This window comes from Psittacula echo, assembly GCF_963264785.1.
Source record: "Psittacula echo genome assembly, chromosome: 7".
NCBI lineage: Eukaryota > Metazoa > Chordata > Aves > Psittaciformes > Psittacidae > Psittacula > Psittacula echo.
Genome location: NC_137740.1, coordinates 3475880 through 3489546, shown reverse-complemented (window position 1 = coordinate 3489546; position 13667 = coordinate 3475880). Strand labels below are relative to the sequence as shown.

At 45.3% G+C, this 13667-nt stretch overlaps 1 protein-coding gene across 7 annotated transcripts in view; it reads right to left on the bottom strand.

Moving 5' to 3' along the window:
* DOCK7 (dedicator of cytokinesis 7) overlaps positions 1-13667 on the bottom strand; it is a gene marked incomplete at both ends in the record, with an annotated part of 112629 nt that overhangs the window by 81225 nt on the left and 17737 nt on the right. For all 7 annotated transcript variants that reach the window (XM_080623345.1, XM_080623347.1, XM_080623346.1 and 4 more), the window contains 5 exons: positions 1337-1422; positions 1810-2022; positions 2129-2258; positions 5184-5252; positions 5427-5602. In XM_080623345.1, coding sequence (XP_080479471.1) covers positions 1337-1422; positions 1810-2022; positions 2129-2258; positions 5184-5252; positions 5427-5602 — 674 coding nt within the window. The remainder of the gene's footprint in view (positions 1-1336; positions 1423-1809; positions 2023-2128; positions 2259-5183; positions 5253-5426; positions 5603-13667) is intronic.

Genomic DNA, 13667 nt, shown 5'->3' with positions numbered 1-13667 from the left:
CTTATCCTGCCTGCACAGCCTCCCCATGACATTAATGCCTAACCCACAATGAGATACTCCCATGCACCAAGTCCTTGCAGGGAGCTCTCAGCTTCTCAGCCTGGAACTCCTTCTTCCAATGGGAAGAACAACAGACAGGACCGCATCACCTAACAGGTAATTTCTCTAGTGTGGCAACAAAGGTGAGATTAACCTGAAAATGACCCTGCTTAGGTCACCCTAGCCTTCTCCCTGGGGAAGAGACTGTCTATTCCTCTTTGTGCCACTAAGATGGTGTGATCTTGGATGCTTGCTACTGCAACTGTAAGCACAGTTTCAGAGATTACTGTGGTACACAAACAAACATGTTTGTGAAGATTTGCTACAAATTCACAATCAGCAAGAGATGCTTAAATAGCAGAAATCATTAATTTCCACCATCTAACTTATTTATGCTAAAGACACCATCCTTTGGAGAGGAAGTTCCACAGCTACTGCATATTATGTTGTTCCAGTTCATAAAAGGCTGCAAAATCAGTTCATCTCTATGGCTATATTAGGTCCTGGAGTACTCTACGAGCAGGAGATATGTCCCACACATATATCTCAGTTATGAGCCACAATGTAGTCTAACTGGAGCTCTCTAATAAGAAGGGTTGACCTAACTGAGGACACAGAAGATGAATACAGCAGTGTGGAAAATCAGTTTTGTACTTTATTTCTCCAAGGGAATAACAGTAAAATTTTACCTTGTGTTATTAGAGAAGAGTTATAGGCAATGAACCAGCTGCAGGTAACCCTATATTCAGGAGCTCCACTTCATTAAACTTGTTTAACAGGTTTCTATTCCTTCAGTTAATGCTTGCTAAGTATATGAAGTCTTCACTCTTAAAGGGACACAGTCAAGGTTGTTGAGCCTAAACTTCAGCAAATCTTTGGCTGTCTCATGTTTTAAGGCTTAAGCATTTTTCACCTTTTTTATTTGTTGCCCCTCTTCAGCATCCTTGTTACAGAGCTGAACACCAATGACTGGCCAACTTCAGAGCCCTGAACAAGGGCAGTGAAGCATGAGTGCTAGCAACATGGACAGGTATAGACTGTCTAGCTGGTCTAGCTAAGACTGGTATAGCTAAGACCAACTTAGAGGTGTTTTCTGTGTCACACCAATATGAAGAAAGTCTTAAAACTGTCTGATGCACAGTGCTGTGTAACTTTACAGAACTAACCTTCAACCCTATGACCAAACCAATGCTACATCCTTTCAAGAGTAATAAACAAGGCAGCAGAGTTATTCCAGATGCACATGGATACAACAGCAGACTTCAAATTCTCAGGTATCTGTTGAAGTGACACTTACTTAAGGGACAAACACTTCACCAGGAGTCTTTGGCCAAAGTGCTCTTTGGGTACTTCAGGGACACTAAGCCGTTCTATAGGCTCCTCCTGAAATAAGAGATATGACACTTGTACAAACCACTAACACCATTAGGAAGCAAACATATGCATCACTTTTTCCTTCTAAGACACTAGCACCAATTCAATCCAAGGCTTACCAGCATGTTGCATTTAGCAGCAGCTATAAATATGCTAAATTAAATCCCTTTAATGGTTCTACATTATAGGGGATTGCATAACCATAAAGGAAAACCAATCTTCCAAAAGTAGTATCTATGGCAAGACAACATGCTAAAGAACATGCAACCCACAAAACAGCTAAGGCTCTCATGGATGTTAAACACAGGTGATCTTTAAATCCATAGCAGACTGGCAATTTTCACATTCCTTACATCCTTCACTTTTTTAGCCTCACCCACATGTATATAAAAATACCTCATCTGGTGCTGGATGTAGTGCAAAAAGCTCCTTATGCCTACTGGACTTCCTCTGATCTTCATTGTGGTGGTCTATCTCCTCATTTGGGGTTCGGTCCAGTAGGTTTGGAAGAAGGGCATCTGGAAGGGAGTTCTTCAGGTCAAAAATACTGCATGCCCAGCTGCCCCGGGGAGTATCGTCAATCGACATTGAGCGGCGTTTAAGGTCATCCTGAGATTCAACACATTAAAAGCAACTTAGAATGGGAAAGGGACTGCACTTTCAAAACGTGACTATAAATTAGGTTTTATGTAGGAAGGTTTTAAAGGTACGTTACTTGTTCATCCTGGTAACTGTTGCCATCTGGAGCTTCGTCAGACTCGAAGATCTGTTTGGGGAGCCCCTTTTGCCTCTCCTTCTGTTTGTCTAAGGTGTTGGGATTAAATCCAGTTCCCAGCTTGTGATATCTGAAAACAGAGCATTTCAAATACACCCTTAATGTCCTTTTCAACCCCAAACCCAGACGCAGAATTACAGAACAAACCCCATATTACCAAAGTGGGTCCTCTCAAAGCATAACTGCTCTCTGCAAACAGCATTTCCAGTCACCTTCCACTGTAGCTGGGTAATAATCCAACAACAGTATTCCAGTCCTACAATGTGATTCTGTTCAACCCTACAGCAACCCTGGGTGATGTCAAAAGAAGCATTTTCAGTGGCCAGTTAAGGGCATCATAAAACGTGTAATTGTGATGCCAAGCTTAAAACAGGCCAAGAACATGAGGACTGAAGCCAGGAGCTCTGCTGGACCAAGAACTGAATTGGAGCAGACACTATAAGGAACCTGAAAACCAAAACACCAACTTCAGGTAAGGCTGCATGAAGTGCAGAAGTCCTAAGCACCTCTGGAAAACATATGACTCCCCAACCCCAACTAAAATGAGCATCTTCCATACTACCTTTGTAAGCAGAATTGAGTCCTTCAGAGCATTCCAGGGTGTAAGAGCTAGTAAACAGTCTGTCTGCTATTGCTGACAAGATCAGATCTCTTTGACTAACAAATTTTTTCATACCAAATGGCACTATGTGTATATTCACACACACAATTTTTGGATACCAAATGCCACTATATATATATATTCACATGCACATATGGCCAGAGCCACAGTCTTCTTACAATGTGCACTCTAAATCAGTTCCTGAAGTAGTGCTGGGGTCACAGCTAGAATTAATTGTTCTTATCATGCCCTGTTACTAAAGTTACCAGAGAAGGATGCACTGACATGTGAAAACTGTGCTAGCAGTGAATAAAGGGAGGAGAAAAAGGAGGAGAGTAGCTTCCTCTCAAGGTTATAATTCCTGAGAGCTGAACAATACAATCTGTATAACCCTCACTGGGATGTCTGTATTTCACTCACAGCTCCACCACCAAGTGTAAATTCATTCTAAATCAGAGCTGACTTCAGGGGCACTTGTGATCATTGCTGCCATCAGACTAGCATACAGAAATTATGGCATAAGGTTGAAACAAGAATATGCTACTGTTTTTTTCATGCCAGTGAATAAAACTACTTTACCTTTTCCAATACCGCTACAGTAATCACTGAATAGATGGATTTGCCTGTCCCCAAAAATGTTTTGGTTACAAAGAACTGTAGACAGAGATTGACATAAAGATTATTACCCCCAGGGGTGGGGGCAGAGATGGATGGCACATTGGAAGGCATGTTCTTCTAAAGCTAAAAGAGCTGGATTTTGTGCTCCCAGAGCCAGCCAAAGCACTCGTAACCATTCAATAAAATGGATTAAGAGAAACCCATCAGCATCCTTACCTGAAAAACTATTTAATCCTTCCCAGCCAGGCCTTCAGGTTCTTCCTCTGCTCCAGCAGTATCCCTTCTGTTTCTACCCACGCCAGCACCACGATTTTATCCATGTTAAAACTGCTACAAACGTTTATGGAAGTGCCTCTCCTCCTCCAAAGGGGCAAGACAACCTCTGACTGTAGCTCAACAATCTCCCATCACACCTTCAACCCACTCAAGCAACTTTGATGTCTTTAGCTTCCTGCCTTCCCTGGCACAGAACACAACCTGCAGCTGATCCACACAGCACAAAAAGCTCTGCTGCCTTCAACTAGAACTTCCTCGGGGCAGGAATCACAGCCAGGTATTCCAGGTACCAGTGACAGTCATTGAGAAACCATGAGGTGTGCTGGCTGGCTGGGTCACGTTGTCCAAGCCTACTGTGCATTCCAGACTCTGCCCACAAAGGCAGCGAGTTAATAAAGCATCTGTCTCTCTCCTGGGTTTCTTTCTGGGTGAGGGTTTTCTTTTGGTATGAGATTACAAAACACGTTTTTATTAGGTCATCTCAGCACTGCAAAGCACAGCTGCAGCATCCCCTGAAGTGGTTCTCAGGACAACATTAAACCAGTGAATTGTAGCAAGCGCCACAAGGGCAGAGCTGTAGCTGTAGTCAAGTCATTTGTAGGTGATGCACATCACATGGATCACTTACTCCTTGACAGCAGCTCTTGAAACCATCAGACTTTCAATCATCAGAGAGAGTTCCAAGTAAAGCTACTCAGAAACCTTCCTGCTAATTTGCATGATTCAATCAATGCATGCATATTCTCCAACCTGGTAACTCATTAGGTAAATGCTGTCATAGTTCAAACGGTAACAGTTACCTGTTTAAATTACATACTTTCTCAAAGTCTCTTTGGGACAAATGGAAGCTGCAGAGGGTACCTTATCTGTTAGGTGGTTGTGGCTGCACATAAATCTTACATTGTTACAAAATTAATGCAACTTCTCCCTAAAAAAGAGCCAAAATCACAGGGAACAAGGGAAGAAACAAATGCTCAAAGCAATTTTACTTGTTCGCATTCCCTAATTCCTCTCCCATTCTAAAGGAGCAACTGTTGACTACAATGACCCAGATTTGCAAAAATGCCCCAAGGGATTTTGATGTCTAAGATCTAATTTTCCAAACACAAAGCTTCATTTCAGCTAAACACAAGGCATCAGTTCAGCTGAGCTGGGCAATTAAGAGCCAGGGCACATGGACTCAGTAGCCAGGACAATAATTTGTATCATAGACTGGGTTGGGTTGGAAAGGACCTTAAGATCATCCAGTTCCAACCCCCTGCCATAGGCAGGGACACCTCACACTAAACCAGGTCACCCAAGGCTCTGTCCAACCTGGCCTTGAACACCGCCAGGGATGGAGCATTCACAGCCTCCCTGGGCAACCCATTCCAGTGCCTCACCACCCTCACAGTAAAGAACTTCTTCCTTACATCAAACCTGAGCCTCCTCACAGCAGCCAGCCAACCTGCAAAGCCTTAAATATGAAATGAAGCTGACAAACACCATGCGGGAACTCACTTTCTGTTCACAATCGCCCAATCTTCCGTGTAACTCCTTACACAGTCCCTCACGTGGGGGTCCATCTCACTGTTAAAAGAGCAAAAACACCTTCAAAATCACAGACGTGACAATGAATTCTTAAACATTCCCACTTCCACTTAGGTTTGCATTTACTCTTCCAGCCAAAAAATTCCAGGCTTGAAGATACTCAGTGTAGACAACTGATACCCTGGAGCAAGGTGTCACCCTGTCAGCTCCTACCTCTCTTCAGGCACAGCCGACACAAGGGTCCGACATTCCCGAGGGGTGTACACAACCTCAATGTCATCAGGAGGAAACTCAAGCAAGTCCCTCAGCGGTCCGGACTCCACGGCAATGGGGTGTGTGATAAGGTAGTCCTCCAACTCAACCGGGTCCACTGCTTCTGTAAGTGGTACCTGGGGAAAGACAAGTGATGGAAGGGGTCTTTAAACAAGGTGAAAGAAAAAAGAGGTATCACATTTTACCTGCTTTTTTAAACCAGCTCTTCTGCCTTGTTGAGGAAACTTGATCTAACATAGAATGGTTTGGGTTGGAAAGGACCTTAAGATCATCCAGTTCCAACCCTCCTGCCATGGGCATCAGAGGATAACTAACTTTAGTGGTGTTAATCTTAGCTAACACACATCACAACGCTGGTTTTCATGTCTTATCTGATATTCCTGTGGATATGTCTATGATGCATACGACCATCATCTAATGAAAAATACAACCTAGAAAAAGGATTTTCAGCTGTTTTCCAGAAAGGCATCACTCTGCATCAGAGGAAAATTTGGCACTTTATTTCCCATGTGTACAACTTTGGATTTGTTTCTATCATGCTCTGATCACAAAAGGAACCTTTACCCTGATCCATGATGCAAGAACCCTTTCACCCTCCAGCACCGCAGACAGGAATCCAGAGCAGGGGCTGATATACCAGGAACTCAGGAAGCCACTGAACTCCGTAAGACTAACATTAATCTGAATGAAAGCCCTTCCCTGGGGAACACACAACACAATGTTTGTCTACCACAGGTACGAGTTTACCTACCTCTTCTCCCTGATATTAGGACCTTTAGTGTCAACAGATGCTTAAAAATCATCTTTACTGGGCATAAACCACCAAAGCACAAGGAATAACTGAACAAACACATGAGTGGGAAACAAGTGCATTTCACAGCAGTACTGATCTCTCCATGCTGAAAAACGTGAGCTTCTTTTAGATACAGGAAAAAGGATAATTGCATAAACTGGATAGATACTCCCATTGCATAACTGTGTATTTTTACATACGTATATTATATATTCTAAGATCATTATGCTATGAGGCTGTACATAAACATAGGTATTAAGAAAATGAAACACTAAAAGCAAGTTTTGAGGAACCTGTCTCTACAGCAACTGACTGGTTTCCTAGAATTCCCTGGCACATCTCAGGGAGGCTGAGGGGCTTCATGTGAGTCACAAAACCACATGAAATTCCAGCTATTTTTCTCTATTTCATAGAATCATAGAATAGTTAGGGTTGGAAAGGACCTTAAGACCATCCAGTTCCAACCCCCCTGCCATGGGCAGGGACACCTCACACTAAACCAGGTCACCCAAGGCTCTGTCCAACCTGGCCTTGAACACTGCCAAGGATGGAGCATTCACAACCTCCCTGGGCAACCCATTCCAGTGCCTCACCACCCTCTCAGTAAAGAATTTCTTCCTTAGATCCAATCTAAACTTCCCCTGCTTCAGTTTGAACCCGTTACCCCTTGTCCTGTCACTACAGTCCCTGATGAAGAGTCCATCCCCAGCATCCTTGTAGGCCCCCTTCAGATACTGGAAGGCTGCTCTGAGGTCTCCACGCAGCCTTCTCTTCTCCAGGCTGAACAGCCCCAACTTTCTCAGCCCATCTTCATACGGGAGGTGCTCCAGTCCTCTTCCCTGTCATCCAATGTCTGTGGGACACGGAACTATCCTGTACCTTGCCTTCTGCTGCTGCTGACTTCAAAAAGAACACTTAGTATTTAAGGTGTACATGTGCTTCTCAATAGAATTGCTGTGCCAACCCCAAATTCCAGCTTTTAAACTTCCATTGCCAAAAGGTTCCGAAATGAACGAACTTTCTCATCAAGGAAAAAGACCTGGCTAACACAGAGGGTACTGAAAGAATACTGCAACTTTCCTAACTGGTGTTCCTCCAGTGAAGTCAGGTGAACTGGAGCAGATGACTTCATGCCAGATGCAGATCTGGTCCACCAAGAAATATGATGTCTGGAAACTCAGAGTTTAGTTCCGCAATTTAGGTAAAAGATACAAACTAATTTCTGTGTAAAGAAATACACCACCATCACCATCACCATCTATTTAACCCTGACCCCATAACCTTTCTTCCCCTTCTAATCCTGAACTCTTGAAATGAACTGAAAGTATGTGACTTGGAGGACTTCTGAAAGCACAAATCAGACACTTTTAACTGTTTTCATCACTGCAAAGCTCCCAATGAGCAGAACGTGTCGTTGCTCTCTCCCACATTACACTTAGCATGTCATCACCTCACGCTATCTGCTTCTGACACATGGAACAGCTCCATTTGGCACTAGAGAACTGACAAAACGTCCAGCATTGAAGTGTGGCACTTTATTACTGAGGAATCGCTAAAAGTCCATGTTTTCTCAGAAGAGCTGCTGCATAACAGACCTCAGAGCAGCCTTCCAGTATCTGAAGGGGGCCTACAAGGATGCTGGGGAGGGACTCTTCATCAGGGACTGTAGTGACAGGACAAGGGGTAACGGGTTCAAACTGAAACAGGGGAAGTTTAGACTGGATCTAAGGAAGAAATTCTTTCCTGAGAGGGTGGTGAGGCACTGGAATGGGTTGCCCAGGGAGGTTGTGAATGCTCCATCCTTGGCGGTGTTCAAGGCCAGGTTGGACAGAGCCTTGGGCAACATGGTCTAGGGTGAGGCATCCCTGCCCATGGAAGGGGTTTGGAATTGGATGATCTTAAGGTCCTTTCCAACTCTAACTATTCTATGATTCTATAAGACTACTGCTACTTTCTACCTATAGGCCTCAAAACCAAAGAGTAAGACCCAGAAACTGAGACTCCTTGTAAATGAAGATAAAAATAAGAAAATCACTGTGTGAAAGCTGCTGAGGCATTGGGTAGCAGAGCTGCTGGGAGAAGGTCCTCCTATGGCCAGTCCAGAGCCCCATCCACAGAGCAACGCAGTTCTGCATTGGACACTCAAAGCATCCTCATTGGAACAAGGACAGAGGGTTAAGGCAGCCTCAGAGGGTGACTCAAAGCTGCTTAACTGAGCGTATTTTTAAGCCCGAACAGTTTAGGACCCGCTTGAGTGATTCCAGAGGAGGCCATGGAGATGCTGCGAGGGCTGGAGCAGCTCTGCTCTGGAGCCAGGCTGAGAGAGCTGGGCTGGGGCAGCCTGGACAAGAGAAGGCTCCTGAAGGGGAGACCTGAGAGCAGCTCCAGTGCCTAAAGGGGCTGCAGGAAACCTGGAGAGGGGCTTGGGACAAGGGCCTGTAGGGACAGGCCAAGGGGAATGGCTTTAACCTGCCCGAGGGGAGACTGAGATGAGCTCTTAGGCAGAAGCTCTTCCCTGTGAGGGTGCTGAGGCGCTGGCCCAGGGTGCCCAGAGAAGCTGTGGCTGCCCCATCCCTGGCAGTGTTCAAGGCCAGGTTGGACACAGGGGCTTGGAGCAAGCTGCTCCAGTGGAAGGTGTCCCTGCCCGTGGCAGGGGTTGGAGCTGGATGAGCTTTAAGGTCCCTTCCAACACAAACCAGGCTGGGATTCTGTGATATTTCAAATCCTCCCTTCTACACTGGCAGCTCCAAAGCTGAGGCACCTTCCAGTGCCCAGCAAAACTGAGCTGCCCACACAAGTGCTGTTTCAGCCTGCACAAACATTTACCTGTGCGTTTCCCCAGGCTAACAAAGAGGAACCTTTCCCTCATTCCCTCTCATCATTATAATCCACTCATCCTGATAAAACAGAATATTACAGACAAGGAAAAAACTCCGTATCAGTGCAGGGTGGGGGGGACACGCAGGACCGAGCAGACACAGGGCAGAGACCGGCACTGCCCCAATTGCTCTGTGTTTCCCCATTCCTGGCATTTTACATCTCACATTTCACTTGTCCAACAAGAGCACCGGAATGGGTTGGACAAAAGATGAATAAACTTCCTCTGCTCATTAAGAACCACCTAATCTGGAAAGGTGGCCAGTGCTGAGGAGCCTGGGGCCATGCTTCGAGGGCTTCCAAGCCCTTTGTACATCTCAGGATGAGGCCCAAGGTTGCACTTCACTATCTCCCCGTTTGTCTCTTTGGGTAACTATTGTGCCATGAAGATGTAAACAAACATAAAAGTCAAACCCAGAAGCCTGTATTAGACTCGCCATCTGTGCAGCCAGAAATACTGCCTAGCACCTGAGTAAACAGGCCCCACATAAATCCATGGCTATGAGGAGGAACTCCTTGGTGTCAGACTATTGGCAGATAAAAGGCAAGCACATCGAAGCTTTAGATATTTGTGGGGGATGAAGTGATGAACGAGGAGGAGGAAATAAGGATGAGCAAATGCACCGAAAGGAAAATGAACCCAAACGGTGTCCCCGTGTCTGAACTGAACAAGGAGAGCTCCTCTCCTGGCTCCCACTACTGATGGCTTAAACTTTCCTCTGCCGTGCTTTAGGCTCCTGCATCACTCTGAAGTTGTGGATGAGACCAAGAACAGACAAGAGTATACACAGGGCTATTCCTGTGCCACCTGAAATTGCCATCAGATTGAATGGAACCTCATCATCCCAGCCTCACCACTGACGGAGAAGCAGAACCTGCTCTATCTCCCACCTCCAAGTCTCCAGATCCAGCTTAATTCCTCATAGCACCAGGAAAAATAACAAGGCACCCAACAACCACCTCCCCAGGCCATTAGCCAAGTATTTTCTTGGCTTACAAACGTTTCAACTTTATCCTTGTCCCCCAAGACACGCAGACAGGTTTTCTGCATCAGACTTCCAAAGGCAGAGGGACAATTTCAGTCAAGTGTATGCAGATGTGCAGTCCACTTACCAACTGCTAATGGGGGAATAGTGCAGTGATACTGTACGAGATCATTGACAGGGTGTCCATTTCTTCCCAAAACCAAAGCTGTACAGGAGCTCTGACCATCTTCCCAACCAGGACTATGGAATTGTCTATATTAAGGGCAAAATATGCAAAGGAAAGCCCGCTCCCCAAATCACAATTGCTGCTCTTTTAATAAATACTCTTTGATTTTGTTTTAATTACAGAGCAAATTCTGGACAACCTTTCAGACAGGTCCTTAAGGTGGTTTTCACTCAGTCTTTATCCCAGGATCAGGCTCTGCCACCTCACCCAGGGCAAGTGCTATTCTGGTGCTATTAAAATTAATAGGACTACTCAGGGTGAAAGAGGCCACTCGGTGTGAGTAAGAGGGGCATAACCTGCTCCCTGCCAACGTAAGCACCAAATACACTGTACTGATAAACTGAGTACAGGAGAAATCAAACAGGACTCTCTCCTTTTCAGACTTACACATCACTTGCAAATAACAATTCTGCATATCTATGTCCTTAACCTGACCACAGACACACGCTCTGTCAGCCCGACTAAGACACCAGCCTGACTGATTTGGCTTATATAAACTGTTCAACACACACGGTCCATAGGTGCATCTGTGTTGTTGCAGTTATGGCTCTCAGCAGTTGCATTACAAACCTTATTTCAGAGGTTTACAACTCTCCTGCAGCAGGGACAGTCAAGCTTTCTTCTTTAGGGCTGTGTTATTCTTCACCGTTATATCCCCTTAAAAGCCTGAAAATAAAATTCCATTTCCTATCGACTTTGCCCTTCTCGAGACAGCAAACATTGTATTTTGCTGTAGTTTTAGTGCACCTCTACCCGAAATATGTCTCTCTCCTCTTTATTTGCTTCTTTAGAGCACAAACCTGTATCATCATCATCAGTTCCCAATGAAGCATCTGCACAAATCTGGCAACAGAGGCAGGAGTCACTTCAGCCAAGCATCTCATCCAAGGACCACAGGACCAAAGGGCTAACGCAGAGGGAAAGCTACACCCAGGGCACCACGCTGCAAAGCTCACGGCTTATTCCACCCCACCAAGGAAGCAAAAAATAACATGCAAAGGGCAGCTTTGTATCAGACTTGCTCTGTTGTGGCATCCCTGAGAGGACCACAACCAGCTCCCACACGCACAAACCCTTCTGACAAGCAGGACTTCCCATGTGTCCCAGTGACCAGGAGTTTGCTGAGCAGCAGTGGTGGCTGGACACGTTTCGGCCAGACAGGATGCTCGGACATCAAGTCTAGGTTATGCTTTGCTAATAAAGGTGGGACCAGATGATGCTTGAGGTCCCTTCCAACCTGGGATTCTGGGATTCTATGATGCCTCACTAACAAAGGCAATGGGGACACTTGCACAGATGCACTTTTCGTCATGCTCTAGAAATGACCAAAGGATGTCTTACATCCTTTCAACATTTCATAAGCTTACATTTAATTAGCATGGCATTTAATTAGCCATCATTACATGTCCTTGCAGGAACAGCCTCTCCCTCAAGTTTGCTGCCTTACTGAGCCAATGACACCAACACTAGTACCTATTCTATAGTACATATTCTATGTCCTGTTCCAGAGGTTTGCTGCCTAACTCAAACGTGTTGTACTGAGCATCAGGAGTAGTCTTGTGGGACATGCTCTAAGCAACCCACTCACATCCCAGCTGTGATTTTGCAGGCTCTTCCAGCTAGTTTGTGTCAGCACAGTCACAAACAGCACCGTGTCCCTCACCTTTCCTTCTCCCTCCCTCACCTCTGCCCTCCCAGGATGCCACAACAGCATTTTCTATGGTTATGACGTGATGGCTTTGGCAGGATACATCCGACAGAACAAGGATTTGAACCCAAGTTACTCACGGCCTAATCCAAGACCAACTTTCCTCTTATCTAAAAGGAGATGTGTAATTCCTAAGGGCAGAGACCCAGTCTCTGTGAGGATCACAGTACAATTTGGCGCCCTGTTAAAAGGACAATGGCAAAGACTGCAAGGTTACACCTCTGCGTCCTGTGCGGGAGTACAATTCCCTGCGAGCAAATCATAAGGAACCTTGAAAACCCAACCTTGCAGACCTCCTCATCACAGGGAGGGCCCTCACTATCACATTCACTCGGTGGCTAGCCAAAATCAGGGTGATATTTCTTGCCAGTTCTGAAAGCAGAACAAAGTTCCACCTTAACTTCAATACCTCCTTAAATATTAAAACCATTTAGAATGTGCTAAAGCTGTGACAGATTGCACCAAAGCTTTGAATTCCAAATTAATGCCGACTTCCCACCCACTGCCTCCCTGGGCAAAACCCTGGAAGGACAGAAGGAGCAGATTAACATTTCAAAGCTGAGCCCCAGCCTTCTCTCAGCTATCACTAGGTCTCCAGGGCAAACAGTCACCTCCCTTGTGGAGCATTCAGGAATGCAGATGGCCCGTTCTTGCTGTGGCAACATCCCTTCAAGGGATACTGGGATCTCAGGGAACAGGAGTCGATGTGCTGTAGAAGGGACTCAGTGTAAATCGGAGGTTAAAGGAAATGTCACACACTTGAAATGAAATTTGCAGACAAATTCAAGAAGGGTCACTCTAAGAGGTTTGGAAACATGAGCAGTGTAGTATTAACCACTGCCAATGCCCAAGTCATTGAAAAACAGGTTTTACTTGCATAAATCCCATTTTCTTTCACCTAACCACTCCAAAAATGGTCATCACTGGACCCAAATCCTAAGAATCGCACCTTCATCTACTGCATTTCAGATATTGTATTTCAGATAACCCAAACCCCTAACCCCATAAGCCTGATGAGCACAGAGAACTCCTGCATTTAATTGGTTTTGGCTGCATTTATAATACATGGAAATGTTCAAATGAGCCAAGGCGACTCCTCCAGAGGCAATCTCTGCTCTTCATCAACCACAGACCTCAACAAGGATGACACCTCCCCTGCCACAAAGTGCTGTCATTACCTCCACATACCTGCCTACTGCCTCTGGAATGCAGTTCCCTATCTCCTGCTCTGCTCTAGCTCTTATTACTTCTTTTGCACGGCGCTTTGAAAGATGTCATTACTCCAGAGAACAGCTGATGGAAGTCCTTCATTCCAAACTGTAACCATGCCTCAAAGACTTCCATCAGCATCCTCTGTCACCACAAAAATGGTTTCAGGAATAGTCTGAAGCCTCTCTTTTTAAGTTCTGAGCATACTTAGTATTAAGTTCTGGATGCTTTTGACAGACAAGCCTAATGCTCAGCAAGGTGTGACAAACACACGTTAATACCACAGTGCTTGAAATGAAAAAAGCCTCTAAGAAAGGGAATACTTGGAAATATACCTCCCTCCATGTATCAAGTAACAGCCAGTCACAAAACCAGTGAGATG